General features: G+C 37.5%; 1 protein-coding gene across 1 annotated transcript; it reads right to left on the bottom strand.

The window, feature by feature from the left end:
* Positions 1 to 1,243: 1,243 nt before the first annotated feature.
* On the bottom strand, positions 1,244 to 27,068 carry septin10 (septin 10). Its single transcript, XM_084421690.1, has 10 exons — positions 26,634 to 27,068; positions 25,032 to 25,146; positions 23,136 to 23,331; positions 20,369 to 20,555; positions 15,977 to 16,138; positions 14,304 to 14,400; positions 12,907 to 13,075; positions 10,238 to 10,370; positions 7,832 to 8,016; positions 1,244 to 1,699 (listed from the first exon to the last, which is right to left on the bottom strand). The coding sequence occupies exons 1-10, from the start codon at positions 26,661 to 26,663 to the stop codon at positions 1,684 to 1,686; spliced, it is 1,290 nt and encodes a 429-aa protein (XP_084277816.1). The 5' UTR covers positions 26,664 to 27,068; the 3' UTR covers positions 1,244 to 1,683.

Genomic DNA, 27,068 nt, shown 5'->3' with positions numbered 1-27,068 from the left:
GTGTTTACCTGTGTCAGCTGTGTGTGTTTACCTGTGTCAGCTGTGTTGTGTGTTTACCTGTGTCAGCTGTGTTGTGTGTTTACCTGTGTCAGCTGTGTGTTTGCCTGTGTCAGCTGTGTTGTGTGTTTACCTGTGTCAGCTGTGTGTGTTTACCTGTGTCAGCTGTGTGTGTTTACCTGTGTCAGCTGTGTTGTGTTTACCTGTGTCAGCTGTGTTGTGTGTTTACCTGTGTCAGCTGTGTTGTGTGTTTACCTGTGTCAGCTGTGTTGTGTGTTTACCTGTGTCAGCTGTGTTGTGTGTTTACCTGTGTCAGCTGTGTTGTGTGTTTACCTGTGTCAGCTGTGTGTGTTTGCCTGTGTCAGCTGTGTTGTGTGTTTACCTGTGTCAGCTGTGTGTGTTTGCCTGTGTCAGCTGTGTTGTGTGTTTACCTGTGTCAGCTGTGTGTGTTTGCCTGTGTCAGCTGTGTTGTGTGTTTACCTGTGTCAGCTGTGTGTGTTTGCCTGTGTCAGCTGTGTTGTCGATGCCTCGAGAGAAAAGAAAGTGCAGCGCGTGAAAGCACCAAAGTGACTGAAGGATTGCCGTAAAGCAGTATCTCTGGTCGTACGATGTGTATGACGTCATTGACATTTTAAAGCAAATAAGTGACTGTAAAAAATCTAACACCCAGCAATGTGTAATTTCTTTGCATCTCCTTTCGAATACAAAATTCAAATTACTAGACAAAAAATGATATCCTGAGAAAAGTGGATTTTGAGGGGTATAGCGCCATAGACCTCCATTCATTCTGCACTCGTCCTGTGAGCGCCCTCATGTGTCTAAACAATAAGTCTAAACAAGTTTTGTTCCAAATTTGAGGTTGATCTAAAAAAAAAAAAAAGAGATATAAACCTCAAAAAATGAAATTTCGGTACTTTGGGCGCAGTACCAAACGCTTCCACTAGATAAAATTCGCTTCCCATTCATTTCCAATGCGCAAATATTTGACCGCGAGCGTTACTATTCTTCTCAGGACCATTTAACGAATCATGTCCATAATCTTTTTGTGTTCACATAGCAAGTGCCAAAACCTTTACCAAGTTTTGTACCATTCCGGTGAAATAAAAAAAAATCGTAAATTTTTCGTCAAAAATAACCAAAGAGCACCAGAGGGTTAGATTAAGCAGGCATGAGTCAATATGATTGTCTGTGATAATGTAAAATTGTGAACTGAAGCCAGAACATTTGTCACAAAACACAAGAATTTGCCGAAAAATACAAGTTTATTTGGTTAAAACATCACCCAAAAATAACACTGTTTAAATACATGTAACATACGAGTATAAAATGTGGAAAATAAATGCAATACAGTAAACACTTGTGGAAAATTTACTATAGTATTTCTGATTAATGTTTTTAGCCCTCCTCAACCATAAAAACACAAGTCCAGTAAATGCTTACCGGTAAAAAATAGTAGATTAAAGAGCATTATCTGTTATAAACATCTACATTGTGCTCATAAGAAATTATTTCCATTGTTGTAGGCACAAAAAGTGTAGTTGTGATGATATCCGTGATACAGTACCGTCATTACGATATGCTGGTGTGTCAGTGTCTCCATCTGCTACATCACTAACAACTGGAATCAATGTACATTATAAAATGGTGAAACACTGATGTGCGTAAACATGCCGTTCGTGATGGTCTTCACATGAATCCAGAGCTGAAGGAGGAACAACAGGAGAATGTGATTATCTGAGCATTCCAGAGATTCCACAAACATGACGAGGAAACACACATGATTTAAAGCAAGAACACGTTCACTACGCTACAGCAGAGGCAGATGTAATCCGATACCGATACGATACTTTTTCCGATACCAATTTTATGAACAGATAATGTTCTAGCAGAGGCTGTAACATTAATGTGAAGAGGGGGAAAACAGGAACACTGAACTGTTAATGCAGCCGACCTGAAGGAGAAGCACACTTTACAAGACACTTATTTCAATGCGAGTTAATTCCGGTTTAATTTTTCTGGATTTCGTTTTTCTTCTTCTTTTTTTTTTCTGTTTTAATTGTTCTAGATTGTTAAATTATATTTCATTAATCTAAAGTTTGTGTAATTAATTGAAATCATGAAACTTGTTCAATTTAACAGCAATTTATTAACCGTTTAATTTGTAAAAAAAAAACATCTTAATGTTTTTTCTTTCTTTCAAATTTCATTTTATTTTTACCCAGTTCTGTGCTTTCTGTTTTATTTTTGTCTATATTCCATTTTAATGGTTTAAATCAAAAACATATCTAATTAATCGAATTCATAAAAACAACTTGATTTATTAATTTGCATACAATAAATAGGGCCCTGTGATTTATTATTATAATTTTTTTCTTTTTTATTCGGTGTTGTGTATTACATTTTTTCTGGTAATCAAATAAAGGCATAAAACATTATCTTTTATTCAAATGAAAATTAAACAATCCCTTTAATTGTTTGGCAAACAAGTGCTACACAACAGAGCTTTACTGTTAAAATTATAACATGGAAGAAAATTTGTTGTAATAATAATTATATTATTATTATTAGTAGTAGTAGTCGTATTACATTAAGATGTACATTATACCAGGGTTCGTACAAGGTACTTAAAGTGCTTAAAGCACTTGAATTCGTTTTTTTTTAACTTTTAAGTCCCGGAAAACCCTTGAAAACAGCTGTATTTATGTACTTGCATTATTAAAAGATAATATATGTGAAATTACTGTTTATTTTTATTGATAAAACAATCTTTTCACGCCAAATTAACGCTGCAGCCCACCTGATATAGATATAGAGCCATTTTGCATGGCTATGAGTGTGATATTGCTCATATAAATATCCAAATATATGATGCGGCTTTCATTCTTCAGGTCAATCATATATTCATGAGAAAAAAAAGGAAAGCGATATCTTTGTCATAGTTTCCTTTCAATGGTTAAAGTTTACACAGTCATTGCACGTGTTGCACTTTAATTGTACCATTTTGTTTTATTCGTTTATTTTTATTTATCTTTTTTAGAATTTGAAAGATGATAGAGATAATGTTTGATAAGTAAGATCTCTGATTTTAGTCCTTGAAAACCAAAAAGTAGTGCTTGAAAAGTCCTTGAAAGTCTTGGAATTTCATTTGACAGTGTCTGTACAGGAGTAATGTACTTCTCTCGTGGTTTCTTTAAGTTAAACCAAACTTTTATTTTGACGGGTTGCCCTGTAGACCTTTTTTGATACTCGATGGTATCGATGCAATTCAGTCTGTACCTATAAAGTATTTTTACAGTCGACACAGATTAATAATTCCTTAGCAACTCTGATAAACATGACAAAAAATACTGTATGTTGGTTGATTGGTTGGTTAATTGATAAGCACATAAAAATATTAGTTTTAAAATATGTTGGGCTATTTTTTTAAAAGGCAGAAAATTGCAATTATATGCCAAATTGATTTTAATCACAACCGAGGGGTTTAATTATTATTATTATTATGATTATGATTAAGTGTACTTTTATTCACCAGTTTATTATCATATCTAAATATCTAACATTAACTACTTATTTATAATAAATTACATTCCCTGCTTTTTCACTGTTCATCTTATTTCCTTCTACATTTGTTTAACACGTCTGCTTATTTTATACTGTTTTCGGGAGGCTAATTTTCCCAGAAACAATCCAAATTTATGACAACAATAAAGCATGAGTCACATTTAAAGTTAGTTTGGCTGAAGTCGAGTCTGAGGCTCAAGGCTGATTGGTAGTTCAGAACATTATAACATCAAACCTGTAGGGCTGACAAAATGTCTGAAAAGCCAAATTCTTTCTTAAATATTAGCAAAATTTGAACTCTACTCGAATTCTAAAGGCAATACTTATTAATGTTAGAGGAAAAAAGGTACTGTATTGTCTACTATGCCCACAAGAGGGCGCAATAAGCAAATATGAACCAAATCAAGCATTGCATCTTTTATTGAAATGAAATGACATTCACTTTTTAAAGTGCATTAACTTTTGAAACAATTGTTCTTTAATAAAATATAATTTCTTTAATGTGCATGCAAGGAAAATTAGGTTACAACAGTGCACAAAACTGTGTTCATGCATCAGTAACCCTGAGAAAACACACTTTAACAGACGCGTAATGAACTCCATGAACACTAAATAGCTGTCATTCAGAAACACTTCTACTCTCTACATCTACATATTGTTCGTTAGAAACACCAGACGCTCAGCTTGATCTTCACGCTCAGCTCTGACCGATGTGCAGGTTTGGTCAAGTATGTCGTTGAATGATATACTATACGCGCTATATACTGGATAAGCTAACAAAAACAAACCGCGTCAGTAACGTCATCATCATGTCTCACGCGCCTCTTTAAATTTAAATGCAAGTTTTTTTGCATTCGATTGTGCACTTTTTTTTCTTTTTTTATTCAATGAATATTCAAAATTCGCATTTTTATTTGACAGCCCTATAAATCTGCTCCTGTTACTGCTTTTTTATTATCTTTTTAATTCTAAAAAAGGTAAATGGATAAATAAAAATAAACTAATAAAACAAAATGGTACAAATAAAGTGTAGCGCATGCAATGATTGCGGTAATGAAAGGATACTATGATTTATCGCTTTTCTCATTCAAACTGATTTTTTTCTCCCATGAATATATGATTGACTTGAAGAATAAAAGCTGCATCATATACTTGGATATTTATATGAGCAAAATGCCTCTATATTTATATCAGATGGACTGCAGCGTTCATTTTGTATGAAAATATTGTTTTATCAATAAAATGAAAAACTAATTTCAATAATTCAAGCACTTTATTAATAATAATTCAAGTACTTCCTCATAAAAATTCCCCGTGTTTTCAAGGGTTTTTCAGGACTTAAATTCAATTCAAGCACTTTAAAGGGTTAGTTCACCCAAAAATTAAAGTTCTGTCAGTAATCACTCAAACACTTTCGTTCATCTTCAGACACAAATTAAGATATTTTTGATGAAATCTGAGAACTGTCTCCCTCCTCCATAGGCTTCTCTGTAATCGAGATCTGCCATCCCAGAAAAGTTAGTAAAGACATTGTTAAAATATTCCACGTGACTACAGTGGCTCAACCTTAAGTTTATCAAGCGACGAGAATACTTTTTGTGCGCAAAAAAAAAAAAAAAAAACGACTTTATTCCACTATTCATTTCCTTGAAGTGAGTTCACGCCTACGTTCTGTCGTACAACCCAGAAGCGCTGCGCTGTTACACTATGTGAACTCACTCAGATAAACACAGAAGAACATGAATAGTTGAATAAAGTCGTTATTTTTGTTGTTTTTTGTGCACAAAAAAGTATTCTCGTCGCTTGATAAACTTGAGGTTGAGCCACTGTAGTCACTTGGACTCAGGGCCGTGCACAGACCTTTTGAGGGGCATGTGCTGAAACAAAAAAAAAGGGCACCCCACCTCCCATTTTCAATAACACAAAATAATAGTCTCAAAAGCTTTAGATTTATTCACGATTAATAACAACCATAATAATATAGATAATATAGATAATATAGATAAACATGTTTTAAGGGCTTCTTTAAACCTAACAGCAACCTTCTGTGAGCCAGGGATGTTGGTCTCTTATTCACTACACTTTCTCTAAAATAAGCCAGCAATAAAAAAATAAAATAAAAAATAGTGTGAAAAGTAGGCCTACAGTTGCAGTGAAAAGCATTTCTGAAGGATCACGTGACACTGAAGAGTACTGAACTGGAGTAATGATGCTGAAAATGCAGCTTTGATCACAGAAATAAATTACATTTTAAAATATATTCAAATAGAAAACAGTTATTTTAAATTGTAAAAATATTTCACAATATTACTGTTTTTGCTGTATTTTGGATCAAATAAATGAAGCCTTGGAATGAATTAAATCATGAATTACATTGTGCATGATGATACAATATAAAGATTTCACAGTGATCTTCTGTAATTGAGCGTCAGCGTCAGTTCTGGCAGGCCAGGTAGTCAAGATGCTGCTAATGCTATAGCTTCAACACTGTCCCGCCAGCTGATCTGCTTCAGCTGAGCTGCATTAGCTGGGTAACTCTCCTCGTTGCTCAATGGCCAAGCTCAAACAAGGCGCCCTATTTAAAGCACATTCAGTTTGCTCATACATGCTTGCTGCCCGCCACCTCCCCAGCTCCTCCTTATGCATAACGTGGCATTGCTTTATGTCATGTTGCCTGCTCTGTTCACAGGGGGGATATTTTAGCTCTCACAGTCCTAAACTGTGTGAACGTTCCCTAATGCTGCTGCTGCTGTCCTCTGACTCTCTGCTATTTCATGGTGCTCATGAAAGGTCAGAGGACTCCCTGAACAGAGCCATACCGCCAAATTTCAATTCAGGAACATCAACCTGTTGCAATCTATTCAATAAAAATTCTTAATTATTTTTATTGTCTGTGTGTTCTTGACTTAATGGACCTGACAGAAATGTTTTTTTTTAAAGTCACTACTACAATATTACTGTAGTAAAACCATGTGAGGACGAGCGGAGAGTATAGAATAGGCTATAGATTAAAAAATTAGCTAGATAATACGTGCATATTAACAGCCTTGAATTAACCATAACATGATTAGTCTAAATGTTAATAAATTAAGTGTATCAGCAATCATAAATCAAAGAAGAAATGTCTTACGTCTTAGAAATATATGTTACCTAGGTGACGAGGATCACTCGTAGCTTTGTGTAAGTTCCAGTACGAAACAGCGCGGGGGCGCACCTGTTATTTTTCCGATGGTAAAAACTAATTATATGTTGTTGTATTACTTATCATCAGTATATAGTTTTTGACCAGCGAATGTGTGCAAATGTGCATTTTTTGTCCGTCATTAAAACGGCGCCGGCGGTATCACATTACATTTTCATCAACAGGTTACAAACTAGTTTGTTGTACCTATATGGGCGCTCAGTTTGTCCTGCTGTAAAATAAATTTGGCCAAAATCGCATTTTATAAAAGATGAAATGCTACTGTATGCACAGGCTATTTAAGTGTCTGTATTGGCTATGAGTATGACTCGATGGCAAATGCTAGCCGTACCTCTCAGTCTCAGGCGACGTCCCACATGTCTCAGTGAGTCAGACATCAAATAAATAAAATACTAGCCTTTATAGACATAGTGTTTAGTAGTAGCCTACTTATTCAAACAACAAGATATTTATTTACCCTTCGCAAAACTTCGTTCAGCTGCTGTCTACTGTGCGGCTGCTGTGGAACTTCAGTTGATTCAGTGAACATAGAGGGGGCGGAGTTATCAGCTGACAGCTTGAGGATCGAATACGATTTACGCAAGTTCATTTTAAGAACTTTCATTGGCTAAATATTTGTAAAACAGACAGACAGACGTAAATGGTAACCAATAGCATTGATTTAAAAAAATAAAAAAATAAATAAAAACACCACCCAAAAAAGGGCACTTCGGAGTGTAAGGGCAAAAAGGGCATGTGCTCTGCACAGGTTGAGCCCTACCTGTGCACGTGCCTGCTTGGACTATTTTAATGATGTCTTTACTAACTTTTCTGGGCCGACGAGTTTCGATCCCATAGAAGCCTATGGAGCAGTGAGCCAGCTCTCAGATTTCATCAAAAATATCTTCATTTGTGCCTGAAGATGAAGGAAAGTCTTACGGGGTTGGAACAACATGAGGGAGAGTGATTATTGACAGAATTTTCATTTTTGGGTGAACTAACCCTTTAAGCACCCCGTACGAACCCTGTTATAAGGTGGATCTTCAAACCTGCGTCTGTAACTGCACTGAACGCGCTCTGGTTCACACTCACTTCTTGCGGTCCTTGTCCTTCTTGTTGTTGGTGCTGGCGTTGAAGGCCTGGGCCTGCAGGAGCTCGGTGGCGGCTCTGCGTTTGCTGAAGGCGCTCATCTCCTCCTCCAGACTCCTGCGCTTCTCCTCCAGCTTGCTCTTCTCATCCGCATGCAGGCGCTTCAGCTGCTCGAACTTACCCTGCAACTGTAGACCACAGCGTTAGCGGATAAACCAACGGCCAACTGGTAAAGGCCATGTTAGACATGTTATGGTGAACTCAGGCCTGGGAGGAAAAACTTCTATTTTGCCAGAAAACCGCAGGATTATGAATAATATATGATAATAATGGTTCTCATTATGGTTGGCGTATAGGCAACTGAAATGAAAGTGTTTCGTTGACGATCACACGTTGATCTGATTGGTTACAAGGTAGTTTGTGACGTCAGAAACACCAGCGATTTCAAAGCGTGTGTTTTTGAGACTGTCTTTGGTTCACTGCAGTTTTAAGGAGGAAATACTCAGCAATGGTGTCAACTTATGAAGTTACACATGGTTTGTAGGGCTGGGTAGTGACACAAATTTCACAATTCGATTCGATTTCGATTCAATATTGATTATTTTGGATATCAGGTACAACACATGGCAAATTTCAAATCTCTTTTAACAAATCTCTTCACTAATGCTGTAAACTATGGGAGTCAGTGGTAGCCTATAGGCTTCATTAGCATACTATAATATTGAAGGTAAAAATTAACTGATTTGTATACAAACACTTAAATTACACTTTTATAATAATAAAGTTATATGAAATGTAAACATTTAAATGGTGGCTGTCAAAAACTTGCTAGATTTATTCAAACATGCATTAAATATTGAAGAACATTAAACATTATAATAATATGTAATATGGTTCATATATTTAGCAGAATGCTCCTCTCTAGAGTTCACTTTTCTTGCTGACTGATGAGTTTATGGTCACATGGTTTTTCTGAGGTAAATGTGACGTTACATGACATTGTTTACAAGCCGTTTTACTGACGTCTTTCCACGGTTGAAACACTGATTGGGCGACTCCATGTCACATGATACAGATTTTGATAAGTTGTACTCTGTCTTTTAACACACTTTCAGATGCTCATTCATGTTTATTTCGCGCTGTAACTGGTGTCATTAAGGCGGAGGAGAAGATCATGTGCTTCTCTAGAGCTGAGCCAGAGCGATCTCACGCCACAGCGACAAAACGCCATTTATGTTTTTGAATTTCGTAAGAAAATGGCCGTAATTTGAAATCTGAGACTTTGTTTCATATCAATAGTAACAAAGCACAAAGATTATTGTGATTTATTGGATGGGATGCGCTACAATGTTCCATTCATTCATCAACTGGAAACAGGATGACTAATCGATTCTTGGGATTTAAGAATCGATATCGGTTTGTAAAAATGAGAATCAATTAACCCTTTAGAACCGGCTGTGTCGTCGCCGACACATACCAGCAAGCTGTATTTATCTGACCGTAACTCTTCAACCGTTTGCACTATCAAAACCATTCAAATTGCCCCTGACAGTAGACAACATGCGCTTTTCGGCAATATACGGCTTATTACGGTCATTTCATGCTTTCCGTCTGCAAATGACAGCAGCGCGGGAAGGAAGGATTTGAACAGAGAGATACGAAACGCGGCAGGTTAGAGTGTGTTGGATTGCATAAAATAATAAAAGAAACTAACAAATACATGGCGAAAGAAGTGTTAGACAGCAGAAGAGGGGATTGGGATGATTTTTAATGAAACGTGGGAGGCGGGTGGCCGTTACTCTTTCACGTATCTTAGCATGTAGTGCGTGCATGTGTATGTGTGCGTGCCTATGAATGCATGCATGTGTATGTGTGCGTGTATGAAAAAAAGTGTCCTAAAACAAAACTGTGCAAACCAATGTCACAAAAAAGACTTGTATATATGTATTATAGTTAATTTTTCAGCTTTGAAGTGTTAGTTTCTTACGTTTGTGATTTTTTTCAATTTTTTTCTAAATAAAAATCAGTAAATTTATTCTCGTTTTTTTTTTTTTTGTCTATTTAAATTCTATTTACAAACTCACTACACACAGTAATGGTCAATAACTGTAATTTGTTGAAAGCTAATCTTTTTCTGAAAAAGATGACACCTTGCACATTAAGATAGCACATTGTTTTAGAATTGTACAGTCAAAAAAATCTAAATATGTGAAAAACATCTATTTTAGCTTCAGGTTCTGAAGGGTTAAAATCGAGAAATCAATATTTTTTTACCCATCCCTAATGGTTTATCTTAAAGCATATTAAAAACACCAGATAGACATATAAACAACATTAAAACGCTGGATCTTCACCACAGGGGGACTTTAACAATAATAACCCAGAATGCATCAGTCGTGAATGTCGTACCTCTCTCTCAGCGTCTTTCAGCTCGGCCTCCTTCTCTTTCACTCTCTGGACGAACGTCTGTCGCATTTCTTCCTCTCGTCTCTGCAACTCGCCCAGAAACTCCTGCCGCTTCGCCTCGTACGTCTGCTGAAGACTGATGTGGGAAGACAACTTCAATACAAAGTGCTTCATTCACAGATTATCAGCAGCAGTGTCATTAAACCTCACGATCTGATGAGATTTCAGTCAACCATCACAATTCAAATGCATCTCAATGATCTGCTGTTGTTAATCACATAAAGCTGTCATAAAATAAGAATCAGCAGGTCTGATACACCCGTGTTCATTCAGTCGCATCAGAGAAACATTAAACGGTGTTGTTGTCAATCAGCTCCTCTCGACTTAAGTTTTTGAGACGTGCACGAATGAAATTAATACCGTCTGTCCATCCAGAACAAACTTGTACAATCTCTAGATAAGTCATGCATCTCAGACTCTTTATGTACTAATATGTCAATGCATTTGAATTAGAAGTCGTTCGATATTGGAATTTGCTGATAGGAAAGTGTCAAGTCAGCTTTATTTCTATAGCACTTTATACAATACAAATTGTTTCAAAGTAAGAATGCAAAATTCATCAAATATGAGACAAATTCAATTTATGCTGTAAAGCGGCTCTATAAAAGACAAGTCTCATTATTCAGCTCAGTTCAGTTTAATTAAAGGCAATACAAAGAATATTGTGCTGATATTTTTTTAATTATAAACGAGCATAAAATACACAAGGACTCTTATTTTGAAATATCTATGCTGAATACTTTTAGCTGCTCATTTACTTGGCATTAATGCGCAGTATTCATTGATTGGATAACATCTGAGCCTGTAGAAAGTGCAACTCTGCGTTTTGACTTTAAACATGCAGCGTTTACATTTATTTTGATAAATCACCACCTTTCGCATTTACATTTATTCAATTAGCAGCTTTTATTCAATTAGCAGTGACTTACAAATGAGGAATAAGTGATTCATCTAAAAAAAAATTATTTAAAGATCTCTTAAAAGGATTTTTAAGACTTTTATTATGCCATTTAAGATATTTAAGACTTTTAATGGCTTTAAATCTGATAAACCTGAATTTAAGACTTGGAACAAAATACCTATAAAAAATAAATAAAAAAATCCTGTTTTTCTGTCCCCAAATTTAAGACAACTTAAAATTATTAAGAAATGTTATGGCTGTAAATTTGACCAAACTGAATTTAAGACTTGCAGGAACCCTGTTGTTTTCTCAAACTTTAAAAACTCTCTCGTTGTGGCCATCAGATCAATGAGGGTCTCGCTAAGAAAACCAACAGGGCCATTAGTAGAGAATCTGGTCCAAGAGTGTGTGAGAGTTCAGGGTGATTTTCTGGCTTCTGTTTTGAAAAGCCGAGAAGAAATGCGTGGAATGTCCTTGTGAACGAGGTTAAGCAAACAGTTCCCATGCTCCCTTCTCCAGAACCGCCTTAGTAGTGGTTACGCAACAGTGGCATCTTAGTTTCTCTGTCTGTTGAAGTACTCAAGGTAGTGTTAATTTCGTTACAAAACCCCTTTTTTGCATGACTGACGGTACGTTTACAAGACAACAATGTACTAAAAGTGAAAAGTTTTCCTTTGCGTTTTTGATATTTCACGTACAAACGTAAATGATTAAAACGCTGCATTCTTCTGCCAGGCCAGTAGATGGCGACATCACTTTGTAAAGGAACACTATGCGCCTCTAGACTGAACACATTATGATGTCAACACATGATGTCACCATTTTCACAAACTCAAAATATATATATATATATTTTTTTAGATGCTAGCTCTAACCCGGACGTCGATGTCACTTCAGTGGTTTGGGAAAAGCACGTAAAAGTCCTGCAGAAAGCGATCATAAGGATGGAGTGTAACGACGAATTATTTATTTTTTCCGAAGTGTTGACAACTTAGTGTTAACTAATAATTGTTATAAACTGGCACTACCAACAAAATATTAGTGCATTCCTGGAACTGGGCGTCGTTACACTACATCCTTATGCATCGCTTTCTGCAGGACTTTTACAGGCTTTTCCCAAATCACTGAAGTGACGTCGACGTCCGGGTTAGCGGTAGCATTAGCCGTTAGGCAAGTGTTATTTAAATAAACTCCTGATGTACTTACAAACTTTCCAATGTTTCCAATTTGTACTACTGTAGAAGTTTGGTGCCATTCTGGGCATTATTAGTACGGTAATTTACCAGATACAGCCTTGGATCCATTAGCGCCTGCACTAAACCATCCGGCTGATATCTCTAAATAAGCTCTAACTTTAGTAATGTTCAACCAAGGGAATAAAGGCTTCTGGGGGGTGTTTGGCTCGAGGTCACGGTGCAAAGAACATTATTTAAGAACAATTGTTTCAAAAGGTAATGCACTTTAAAAACATGTCATTTCATTTCAATAAAAGATGCAATGCTTGAATTGGTTTATATTTGATTATTGCACCCGCGTGCGCCCTCTTGTGGGCATAGGAGACAATACAGTAAATTTTTTCCTCTAACAATAAGTATTGTCTTCAGAATTCGATTTTTGCTAATATTTAAGAAAGAAATTCGAATTGAGCTTTTCCGCCACTTCGACAGCCCTAGTAAGCAGTGGCTGTAACGCTGGATGGCGAACAGCTCACCTGACAGGTTTGCACTCTGGGTCGGTGTCTTTGAAGCCCATCTCCTCCAGCTTGCAGCGTCTGTAAAGCTCGTAGTGGCGCGTGTGTGTCTGTTCCCGCAGATCCTCCATGTTCACGCAGATCAACATCTCGCGCAGCTTCACGAAGTCGCAGTGGTTCTCGTTCTCCACTGGAAGACAAACGCGCAGACGTTACGAGAGCATGAGGTCATCTTATCCTGCAGCATCTCAAAATAAGAAATAAAACACTGATATTATGATTAAGGGAATTTTAATTCCAGCCCGTCTCCCATAGACAGAGATTCACAGGGGTTTATTATCAATATTGACGTGTCACTCAGACGCTCTCTTTCTGTCTATAAGATCATTACAGATTAGCACTGCACAATTAATCGCAATGAAACCGCACGCGAAGTGTGTCCAAAGGACACACACCGTATCCATCTGAACACCAGAGGGCATCTCTCACACACACACACACACACACACACACACACACACACACACACACACACACACCATATCCATCTGAACACCAGAGGGTGTCGCGCACACACACACACACCATATCCATCTGAACACCAGAGGGCATCACACACACACACACACACACACACACCCCATATCCATCTGAACAGCAGAGGGTGTCGTGCACACACACACACACACACACACACACACACACACACTATCCATCTGAACACCAGAGGGTGTCGCACACACACACACACACACACACACACACACACACACACACACACACATCCATCTGAACACCAGAGGGCATCTTACACACACACACACACACACACACACACATACACCATATCCATCTGAACACCAGAGGGCATCTTACACACACACACACACACACACACATCCATCTGAACACCAGAGGGCATCTTACACACACACACACACACACACACACATCCATCCATCTGAACACCAGAGGGCATCTTACACACACACACACACACACACACACACACACACACACACACACATACACCATATCCATCTGAACACCAGAGGGCATCTTACACACACACACACACACACACACACACACACACACACATCCATCTGAACACCAGAGGGCATCTTACACACACACACACACACACACACACACACACACACACACCATATCCATCTGAACACCAGAGGGCATCTTACACACACACACACACACACACACACACACACACACACATACACCATATCCATCTGAACACCAGAGGGCATCTCACACACACACACACACACACACACACACACACACACACCAAATATGCCCCTCAGAAGTATGATAACACACATCATTCCAGGAAATCCCCTTGGCTGAGTGTGAGCGCACTCATCGACCTGTCTGTCAATCGCTGATCAAAGCCTCACCCTGCACGACTCCCCAGGGATACTGCCTCGCCTTGACCATTTTGTTTCCGATGTTCACCTCCTCCGTACTGCCAACAACAGCAAACGGGAGATGACCCTGGAAGAGCAAACAAAACATTGACAAACTCAGAACAAGGACACGTGGGTGTATTTTGTGGGTGTCCCAATATTTAAAGGGCCATGAAACACTTAAACTCCACTTCCTGTCAGTCTCTGCACATCAGAGAAGCATCTATTCATTTTAACTGCAGGACAAAGTGGTTTAAAATCTTAATGCTCAATTATTCATGAGACAGCGTGTCCTTTTCCTATGAGAAGACACTTCTCTTAATTATTCACGACGGCACATGTTGCTTTCCCATGACAGATGCAGTGAGATCACGTACAGTAGGTGAGAGATGCATTCATGGATCACAAGCGATTGTTTGTTTTTGCTGTGTAAGTGGCATAACTTCTCCTCCATAGACACTGAGGGCCCTATCTCGCACCCAGCGCAATTGACTTTGTACACCGCTGCATGTATCACTCCTATTTTGCACCGACGCACAGCAGACTTTTCCCCCCACAGACGCACGTCGGTAAATTAGGAAATTAACTTGTGCTCCCGGGGGCGGTTCAGCGCAAAGAGGAGGCGTGTTCCGGCGTTCCCTGGTGCTATTTTGCAGTTTCAGAAAACAATTCCGCCACAGACCAGGAAAAACCTCGTCTAAAGTCAGTGGCGCGTTATTCAGATGCTATTTTAAGGGCGCATGCTTGGCCATAATGTAGCGTGAGCACAACACACACACACTTTGCTTCTCTCATCTACACAGACGCAGCAGTTTTCATTTTTGCAAATCATACATTATTACAAGGAAAAATATTACCGCATGAGGGAAATCATTGTGGTGTCCATGAAGATCTAAATCTAGGCATAAATCTAGTTTACACATTTACCCAAATTATTATACGCCTGTTTAACCAAAGCTAATTTGGGTGTGTTTCTCCATCCCCAATGTCACTTCTCTGTGTTTTACGGCCCTGACGAGAGCGTCGGTCTCCTCGGCTGTGAACCGCTCCTGGCAAATCCGCCGTTATAATAGCAATCCGCTATAGAACAAGCGCGCCTGCTCTTAAAGGGAATGCGAGATGTAGCTCTGATTGGTTTATTTCACGTTACGCCCAAACCACACCTATGAATAATGAAGCTACTTCAGACCAACACATTTTAGATTTGCCGAGATCCGCCTACAAAGTTACTTGCGTTTCGCGTTTGATACTTGCGTTTCAGATCGTTAAAATAGGGCCCTGAGTCTCGACACAAACAGGATTCTGTGTTTCTGGTCTTTAGAGCTACTTAAAGGGGTCATGACATGATAAATCAAATTTGCTTTGATCTTTTGACATCTAAGGGCGTTTTCACACCTGAAGGTCCGAACCAAAGTTCATGTTTTGATACATTTTATACATTCGGTAAGTTTTGGTTTGGTTTCACATTGCAATTATGGGAGCGCACTAAAGAACTTTACACGACACACTTGCGTCCTGTCGTCATCATATACAGTACTGTGCAAAAGTCTTAGGCATGTTAATGCTAAATCCAGAAGAACTGCGGGAACGTCTCCGAGACGCTTGAAGAAACCTTCAAAACCTTCAAGAAACCATTTTATTTTGATGTGATCTTCATAACTCACATTCATCGCTGTGTTGATCTTCGCCACCGTTTCATCGTCAATCGGGAACTGGTAGATCTGCACGCCGTTGCTGACCAGCTCGCTCATGATCTTGATCTTGAACTTGTGTAACTCGCTCTTGGAGATGGTGTCGGCTTTAGCGATGACGGGAATGATGTTGACCTGAGAAACAGAAGCAGAGCGAGAACAGACTGAACTCAAACACGAGAACTAAACACAGAGAAGCCACAGGTTCGGCTTCAGAACGAACATTTCAGACATTCCTTCTGCTTACAGAGAACAAAGATAGTCTCTATTCAAACGAAGCCCAACCTTAATTACTATTATTATTATTATTTTGCATTTACAGTTATTCATTTAGCAGACACTTTTATCCACAACGACTTACAAATGAGAACAAGAGTGTTATGACCCTTCCCAGTTTAATCTAATGTATTTTTTTGAAGTGACTGAATCTGTAAACATAAAATCTGCGCTGCTGCTTCATCACACTGAATTAGAGGATTTAAAAATGCATACACAAGATTAAAAATAAGTTTTCCAGCAGGTTTACTCAATCTCAGACATCTGGTCCAGACATTGAGCAGATAAAACAGTCCTGACCGCTTTCTTCAGCCACAGAGGGTCAGAGCAGGAATAATCTTATCTACTCGAGCCTTCAGGTCATGTCTGAACCGTCTGGTATTTACAAGATTCGTTTACAACAACAACCCAGAATGCACGACTTTTCACGTCAATTAACCCTCCTCCTGTTGTGTTAAACTGGGTCAAATTGGTTTCCATGCAATTTGGCAAAAAAAATGGCACTATGAAAAACACTAAAACATCTATTTCTATTGTGTTAGAGGTCAATATTTTTTTTTGTTCAAAATTAGCTGCACAAACATGACCACTTGTAGTGACTATTTGCACTGGGATGCAAATAAATAAAAGTATAAACACAAATAACAACAAGTATAAATAATAATAGTAAAATAGTTTTTCACATTTCTTAAAGAAACCAGCAAACAAAAAGTAAACTTAAAGGGGTGGTTGATTATGATTGGACTTTTCTAACTTTAGTTAGTGTGTAATGTTGCTGTTTGAGCATAAACAACATCTGCAAAGTTACAACGCTCAAAGTTCAAAGCAAAGGGAGATATTTGCTTTTAAAGAAATCGCTTTTTAAGGACTACAACAAACGGCTGGTAGAGACTACACGACATTCCTCCCGGGTTAGTGACATAACCAACCCTACATTTATAGATTATCAAGACAGAATATGCTAATCACTGACTAGAAGATAACTACACATCGGCTACATAAATTCATCAACTAACCATTCAGAAATGTCCTGTTGCTTCTACATGTTGTCACTTCTTCTTGAGTCTCTCCATCATTGTCTGACTTCGGTTTGAACATAAAAGGCTAAAAGTTTTTGAAATTTTCAGTGCATGTGTGTGTGTGAGGCAGGGACGTGCACAGGGGGGTTGCTCAGGTTGCCCGGGCAACTGCCCATATGCCCTTCTCGACTCACTTTGCCCTTCCGAGGGGGGGAAAAATAAATAAATAAAAAGTGTTGCAGAAAAAAAAATGCAGAGTTTCACGTAGGCCTAGATAAAAAAAATAATAAAAAAAATCGCAAAGCCTCATTCACTTCCATTCGGGCACCAAAAGTGAAAGTCAGTAGGGGAAGGGGAAGGGCAAACTCTGTTTACGTGGCTGCAGCGCTGCACGCGACCGGCACCTGAGCTGAGCCTGCATCAGCGGCCCTAGAAGGAGATTGTCGCGGTTGTCGGGTGAGACGACTCAACGTTGTCGGGAAAGGTGAGTTTGTGATGTATAACAAACGAACGATCATCATCAGGGTTCCAGACTGCGACCATTTTTTGAGAATGTGCGAGTTAAAAATGTATGTGGTCGCATTTGTGCGAGTGCATGGTCCTGTACTATTCAGTTAAATTCGCGCAATTTTCCTGCATTGAACTTGATTTAGCGCCCGCCAAAGTGATTTTTTGTCCCGCCAAAGTCTTATTTGATCGGTGAGTAACGTTAATGTAGAACTGCTGCGCTTGTGACAGCTTGGGCGCATGTTTAACTGAAAGAACGAGCAGAGAGAGAGAGAGAGAGACTCGGTCGCGCGCGCGCACTCTCTCTCTTCGGAGCCAGGCGAAAGTGTAAACAAGACTTCACCGTCTCCAAACTCAGCGCTGTCTTGCTCTCTCTCCCTCGCACATATTAATCAAAATAAATCGACACGGTCGGAAGTTTCATGTGGAGCATTCTGAGATTTTTTTTTTCCTGAATTACCGCTGGGTGTGAATTGTGCTAAATAAGTTGCCTTATCTTCTCTGAAAAGCGTTCCGGACATTCAGCTGACATAAAACAAAACTTTAATTAAACGGGGGAAAAAAAAAAACTATCCAGCAGTGATGAAATGTTTTCTGTGTTGACACAAATCTTGGACGTGTCCATGTCCTAACTGCTGGGATAATCACAACGCGCATGACACGTCCAATTCGCGAACTAATGACTCCTTTGAACCGATTCATTTTAATGAATGGTTAAAATGATCTTTCCAACAGTGAACTCAGTAGATGTATGAATCGGTGTATAACTAATCAGTAACACTTTACAATAAGGTTCTATTTATTACATAAATTACATAAAAAGTACAGTTTGCTTACTCAAGCTTTAAAATAAATAAAACCACTTTTTTTTTTTGAAAAGCATATGACTGTCTACATTTTTCCACACAGTGCTATCAAGAAGAATCGTTAAAGAATCGGATCGATAATCAGAATCGTCAGTGGCATTTTTATTGATAAAATCTGTGTTATTATTAGTAGTAGTTAAGGTGATTGAGTGCTGTATTTCAGTGTTTTACTTCTTTGTATATATATATTTTAATAAAGACCCTGTTATTCTCAGTCCTTCATAGCCCGTGAGTTTTTTCAGGGGTGCCCTTTTTTCAGGTCAGAGCAACTGCCCCTCAAAATTCCTGTGCACGTCCCTGGTGTGAGGTAAAAGGACACGAGCTGTTGAAGCTCCGCCCTCTGTACCGGAAGCAGCAGCTCATTTGCATTTAAAGGGACAGAAACAAAAACGTGTATTTTTGCTCATGCTATAAAAATATCTGTGGGTTATTTAGAGCTAAAACTTCACATACACACTCTGGGGACATCAGAGACTTATTTTACATTTTGTGAATAGGGCATTATACCACACCTTTAAGTTTAATAAGTTATGATGCATTTAATATTTTAGTGTTTGACAAGCTACAATAAAAGGTTTTCTGTTTTTTCAAAGTGTTGATTTCTGGCAAATTGCATGGAAACCAATGACAAAAGACAAAACAAACAGGCCTGTCGTGATTATTGGTTAATCATCTGATCATGGGTATTCGATCTAATCGCAATTAAGATAACCGTGTGCTGTTTACGTTTTAATCACATTTAGCCAAAGAATATAGAAAAACACTGTTATAAAGTACACAAGGATTGTCAAAGGTCTTCGTTCATATGAAATGGTTTGTGGGTTTAATCAGACTGCATTGTTATATTCTATTATGTTATATATCATGAAATATTGTCGAACTGTGTCAATAATTTGCATGCAACACGCATGAACCTAAATGAGAAAAACACAAACATTTAAAGAAATAAATAGTTTAAACAGTATTTCAATCTGTTTGAAAATCGAATGTGGGTCAAACTGATCCAAACACAACAGGAGGGTTAAAGATTCATGCTGAAATAAATTGATTTACGTTTAAAGGGGTGGTATAATGCCCTTTTCACAAGATGTAAAATAAGTCTCTGATGTCCCCAGAGTGTGTGTGTGAAGTTTTAGCTCAAAATACCCCACAGATATTTTTATATAGCATGTTAAAATTGTCACTTTTTGAGGGTGAGCAAAAACGTGTCGTTTCTGTGTGTGTCCCTTTAAATGCAAATGAGCTGCTTTTATGACTCCTTTTATGTTCAAACCGGAGTCAGACAATGATGGAGAGACTCAAGAAGAAGTGACAACATGTAGAAGCAACATTTCTGAATGGTTAGTTGATGAATTTATGTAGCTTATGTGTCATTGATTAGCATATTCAAACCGCGTTCCCGGGGGCGGGGTTTATGTAAATTTTAGGGTTAGTGATGTCACTAACCAGGGAGGAATGTTGTGTAGTCTCTACCAGCCGTTTGTTGAAGTCCTTAAAAAGTGATTTCTTTAAAAGAAAATATCTCCCTTTGCTTTGAGCTTTGAGCGTCGTAACTTTGCAGATGTTGTTTATGCTCAAACAGCAACATTAAACACTAACTAAAGTTAGAAAAGTCAAATCATCATCACCCACCCCTTTAACTTGTGAATGTTGGCTGTTAGTTTCAAACGCATTTGTGTAAAACATGACGGTCTAACCTTACTGTCCAGCTTCTTCATGGTGACCAGATCTAAGGATTTGAGCGAGTGTCCAGAGGGAGCGATGAAATACAGGCAGGCGTGGATCCGGGAGTCGTGGTAGTTATGAAGAGAGCGCTTGATCTTCAGCTCCTCTTGTAAGTACGACTCAAACTGTGTGTCAATGTAATCCACTATGTGCTGGTAACTGGAAGAGAGGCAGAACTTCAATACATGCACAAATGTTTTTTCTTTTCTTAAATATGATTTTTTCATTTAAAAGTGAATACATTTAAATAATGTAATACAGCAATGGCGCATCACTATCAAATAAAAAAAGTGCATCCAAACACAATTGCACAATTCAAAATACTCTCCCCGTCTGTCATTGGTCATGGTAAACAGGAAGAACTGGCCACTCCCACAAACTAATGCCATTGGTTGAGCCAGTTAGGTCATTTACATAATACTATATTCAAAATACTGTGGGTTTTTGTGCAGTCGAGCAACTGTTTTAACCGCATACATCCAGTACAGTGACATAAAGTGATATACTGTATAGCAATATATACTTAATGCGATATATAGTTTATATTTCAACTGCTTTATTTTTTATTAAATGTACAATACTAGAGGGAAAAAAGAAAGGTGAATCGAGTGCATGTGTGTGTATATATATATACCTTATATATTGTGTGTGTTTGTGTACACTTTATATATATTGTGTGTGTAAAACAGGAGCATTTCAACTGTTTTATTAATTATATTATTGCAAAATATAAACTAATATCGCCCAGCTTTAAACTACTAAATGCGACTATAAGGCATGAGGAAATTAAGATATTATAAGCATTAAAACTGCTTTGAAACATTGTGTATTAATTTGACTTAAATGATGCATTCGGACTGATGCAATATCTTGCTGAATTAAGTTAAGCAACAATTGCATTATTCAGGTCTGGCATTTTCGGTCAAAAACACAACAAAAAAACAGATAAGTTTAAATTGATATTTTATAGATATAGATATTTTAAATGGTCAAAATTATTGTTTTAGTTTGATAGAAATTGAAGTGAGCCAGAGAGAGCCGTTGTCATGTATCACAGAAGTACTGGATAAAAGTGTATAGTTCGGATATAAACAACACTGATGTTTACGTTAGTGATCGTAATAGAGTAAATCAACTTTTGAAAGTAACTTGTTGCTTCAAATAACGATTGTTTCAATTACATCTTTACACCAGTAGGTGGCGACAAGTGACTTCAAAAATGTGAGTCATTTCAGTCAAGAGATTCGTTCAAAAATGCTGATTCATCCAGTAATGAAACAAGGTCTTTATGAGTGAGTCATTGAATCATTCACTCAAACAGTTTTTTTTTTAAATAATTCATTCAGAATAATTAAATATTTTATTAAATAGACTGCAGCAATTAACATTTTGTAAGAACATCTAGTAAATTACATGCTATTTTGTTTAGTTGTCTGTTTAGAAACATGATCTCAATTAAAAAAATTTTTTTTTTTTTTTATCATGATTATTAATTTATCCAGAATCGTGCAGCTCTAAAGTGCATGTTCACATACTTAAAGGTGCCCTAGAATTTGAAATTGAATTTATCTTGGCATAGTTAAATAACAAGAGTTCAGTACATGGACATGACATACAGTGAGTCTCAAACACCATCGTTTTCTCCTTCTTATTTAAATCTCGTTTTTGAAAAACACCCCTGAAAAATAGGCGAATCTCCACATAACATCGACTGTGACGCAACAGTCGGGATCATTAATATGTACGCCTCCAAAAATGTGCATATGCCAGCCCATGTTCAAGGCCAGGCGGAACTGCGCAGCCGAATCATCGTCCGAATCATTTTTCCTCGAGAGACATCATGGCTTGCAAACGAGCGAAGCATGGCAGCTGCTCAGTGTTTGGATGTACAAATGAACACAAAGGTATTTTTTTAGTTCCTTCATCCGAGCCTCTGAAGAACCAGTGGGTTATGTGAATGTCTGATGTGTAATTGTTCAAGTTCAGACAGATAATCTTTCTCTCAAAGTCGTTCAATACTGTTTATGCATCAGTAAATCAAGCCAGTGACTAAACGATCAACTTCACGTCGTTTCTCTTAGTAGGATGAAAATAATCTTACTTAAACTGTGATTAATATACAGATAGCGATCAAAGAACAATCCCTTTCCAGTCGCCCAAGCTGTCAATCACACAGCGCGAGTTTATCTGGACACTTGCCAAAACTCGTTATGAAATCAATGACGCTGTTACGCTGCACAACAAAGCTCTTACGTGTGTACGTACATCATGTTTGCATTGGTGAAATCATTAGTGAGAGTGCAGAAACTGCATTGCAATGATAAGATCTTCATTCACGTGATCAACAGGCTTACACTGAAGTCTCACAGCAGCCAATCACAGCAGTGGGCGTTTACACTGGAGTCTCACAGCAGCCAATCACAGCAGTGGGCGTTTACACTGAAGTCTCACAGCAGCCAATCACAGCAGTGGGCGTTTACACTGAAGTCTCACAGCAGCCAATCACAGCAGTGGGCGTTTACACTGAAGTCTCACACAGACACGCCCCTTCAAACAGAGCGTTCAAATCAGAGGCTAAAATCAGGCTAGGAAAAATGCCTTTTATTTCTAAATTATAACAAATTTTGATCTAAAAAAACATGCTAACATTATAAGGGCACCCCAGGAAACATTCTAAAATAATAAAATAATCCATGCAATGGCACCTTTAATGTTATTAATGTTATTAACAGGACTGACCTCTCCTGCTTGTTCATCTGATCGCCAAAGCCGACGGTATTAACCACAGTGAGCTTCAGACGAACATTACTCTCCTGAAGATCGTACGTCTGCGCTCGCAACTTCACCTTCGGTTCAAAATGAGAAGACTCGAAATTCTCAAAATTGGTGTTGAAAAGCGTGTCCATCAATGTTGATTTGCCAATCCCAGTTTCGCCTGTGAAAAAGAAAGATTTACGATATAAATGCTACTGATTTCAGAAGTATTTACTGTATGCACTCATATTCACGACACAGAACTTGTTCAGGGTGGACGTGAACGCTTGAAGCCACAGCAATATCGAAGCTTGTTTCTGCCACGGAATAAAGTAAAAACGGTAATTAATTACGACGCAATTACGAGTTTATATACCACAATTCTGACTTTATATCCCACAATTCTGAGTTTTTTCTCGCAATTCTGACTTTATATCCCACAATTCTGACTTTTTTCTCACAATTACAAGTTTATATCCCACAATTCTGAGTTTTTTCTTGCAATTACGAGTTTATATCCGATAATTCTGACTTTTTTTCTCGAAATTCTGTATTTATATCCCACAATTCTTGACTTTTTTGTCCTTGCAATTTCGAGTTTATATACCACAATCTGACTTTTTTGATCTGAATTGTGGGATATAAACACAGAATTTGTTTAAAATTCTGAAAAATCAGCAACCAGACAATTTTATTTTTTATTTTGGCTGATCTTTATTCCGGACTTGCAATCATTGTTTCAATCAATCCAGGCCTTTGTGTACTAAAAATGCTTTATAGCTGCTGTTCCATAAGAAAGCAGACCATTCTGTTATTGCTTTACATCTTAAAATTATACAATCTAATTTAAATAAAAAACAACTGCTCAAGCTACATGTGTGTAGCATCTTTGTTTGGATCGTGAATTCAGTGGTTGCCTCTAATTTCAAATGGCTACAGATTTTTTTTTTTGTCAAAAGCCTGTAATAGAACACATTTACTTATATTTACTTTAAAAAAAAAAAAAAAAAAGTATATATTGCTAACCAGTATCAGAATTGGCCAATTTGCTTGTAAAAACCAACAAAAAAAACCTTAATTAGTCATGAAAAATCTGGATCGTTGTATGTTTTCTTTCAATTGCAAGTTTATATCCCACGATTCTGACTATTTTCATGCAATTGTGAATTTATTTCCAACAATTCTGACTTTTTTCTCACAATTCTGACTTTATATCCCACAATTCTGACTTTTTTCCTCGCAATTGTGAGTGTATATCCCACAATTCTGACTTTGTCCTCACAATTACGAGTTTATATCCCACAATTCTGACTTTTTTCTCACAATTGTGACTTTATATCCCACAATTCTCACTTTTTTCCTCACAATTGTGACTTTATATCCCACAAGTCTCACTTTTTTCTCACAATTATGAGTTTATATCCCACAATTCTGACTTTTTTCTCACAATTGCGAATTTATTTCACAAAATTCTGACCATTTCCTCAGAATTGTGATATAAACTCATATATCTGACTTTTTTCATGCAAAGACTTGTAGGACATAATCAGGAATGCGAGAAAAATCTCAGAATTGTGAGTTTATATCACAATTCTGAGGAAAAACCGCCAGAATTGTGAAATAAAAAGAATTGTGGAGTATAAACTCTCAAATGTAAGAAAAAAGTTTATATCCCACAATTATTATAAGATATAAACTTGCAATTCTGAGAAAAAAAGCCAGAATTGTGAGATAAAAAGTGCCCGAATATTCCGAGCCAGAAACAAGCAACCATAAAAAGAATTAGTCTACCTTTTCAGTTCATTTTTGGCAGCCGCTCCTGTCAGTCAGTTCAAACTACCATAATGCACATCTCTAGTACTTTCCTGTCATTTTTCTTACCAATGCAGAGGATGTTGAAGCAGAATCCCTGACTCGTGGACTTGTTCACCAGCTGATCTGGCAGACTGTCAAACCCAACATGGCCTGATAGAGCCAGCGGACGGGCGTTCTTGTCCTGGAAGAGACGAGTGAGTGAGAACATGACCGAGAAAACCTCTATCAGATTGACTCCAGTTAATAGATGTCATAACTCATACTTAACACAGTTTCACAGCTTTCAGTTTTAAAAGATTCTCAACGTGGTCTCAGACTTCTAGATCTGCTGAATATTCTATATAACTATAGATGTATAGCAATAATTGCTATGCACCGATATCAACATTTTGGGTCGATAGTAATTTCTTTATATTTGAAAGCCGATAACCAGTATATTGGACGATAAATCTAAATCCAAATTTTTATATAATTTGTGAGAGCCTGATTACAAAAACAAAAGTCTCATCATGCAGACAATTATAATGATGTTCTTATTATAGCGCTGCACTTTAACTGTATATTACTTTTTTTTTAAGTGATTCCAATCATATTTCAAGCAATTCAAAACCATCATGTTGATAAATAATCCATTATTTATCGGCTTTAATATATCAGCCAAATTTTCTTATCGGGCCGATAACCATAACATTAAAAATGAACATATAGGCCTAGGCTATCAGCAGATAGTGTTATGGTGGCCAATATATCGTGCATCCCTAATTGCTTTAACAGAAAACATCAAATATTCCTAACAGGTTTAACTTCACAGGCTAGTCTAGTATACTTCTAAAATAATAATAATAATAATAAAATAAAAAAACATCAACTGAAATATTATCAACTGTTTCCACCATTGATAATAACTGAGTATCAAATCAGCATATTATAATGATTTCTGAAGGATCATGTGACACTGAAGACTGGAGTAATGATGCTGAAAATTCAGCTTTGCATCACGGAAATAAATTAGAAAACCATTATTTAAAATTTTAATAATATTTATCAATATTACTGATTTTCTGTATTTCTGATCAAATAAATGCAGCCTTGATGAGCATAAGAGACTTCTTTCAAAATTCACATTAGAAATAGTAATGTTTACAAACTTTTGACCCATACTGTATTTAGATTCCACATTCAGATTCATAAATCAGATACATGTATTCAAATTGATAAACCAGATAACTCTATTCGAATCGATTATTTGGATGCTTGTATTTTGATTGATGATTGATAAATATATTTAGGTTCCTCATTCAGATTCATAAATCAGATACATGTATTCAAATTGATAAATCGGATAACTCTGTTCGAATCGATTATTTGCATGTTTGTATTTTGATTGATTATTGATACATTTAGGTTCCTCATTCAGATTCATAAATCAGATACGTGTATTTAAATAGATAAATCAGATAACTATATTCAAATCGATTAATCGGATGTTTGTATTCATGTTGTTTGTGTAAAAGAGGAGCGCGCGCGCCAGTGAGTGAAATAGTTGAGCTCAGGTCCAGACACTCCCAAGCGCGCTCACGCCAACTCACTCCCACTTGTCCCAAACTTCACACAGTCATACATACAAGAAAAGAGTCAGAACCTGGAATATGTTGATCTCAAACGTACCATCTGTCGAACCACATCAGGGGATGCCATTTGCGCGCAGGAAAATTGCTAATATTTGGTGAAATGTCGGTTCTCTTTCGGGTGAGAGTCAAAAGTTGCTGTGACCCGCCTCGTCCAAATAATTCCAGCTGACACACCACTGGGAACATCTGCGCTACCATTTCGCAGTTTTTGAGAGGGTTTTGTCTGAATTTTAGTCGACAGAGTAGAACGACTTCACGTGCCAAATATGTTAGCGAGCACTTTCATTTACATGTATAACATTTTAACCCAAACGAAAGCTACAACGCATTGTCGACTTCATTAAATAATACCTCTAATGCTCAGAACATTCTCAAACCCCCTTGTCCCAGCAAAGTGGTACGTTCTAAGTACGGACTCGCCCTGAGTGCTGTAGAGATGTAACTGGAATCCATTTTGGCTCAACCCGCAGCC

This window comes from Rutilus rutilus, assembly GCF_951802725.1.
Source record: "Rutilus rutilus genome assembly, chromosome: 10".
Classification (NCBI taxonomy): Eukaryota; Metazoa; Chordata; class Actinopteri; order Cypriniformes; family Leuciscidae; genus Rutilus; species Rutilus rutilus.
Note: the sequence above shows the minus strand (reverse complement) of the source record. Positions and strands in the feature narration are given on the sequence as shown.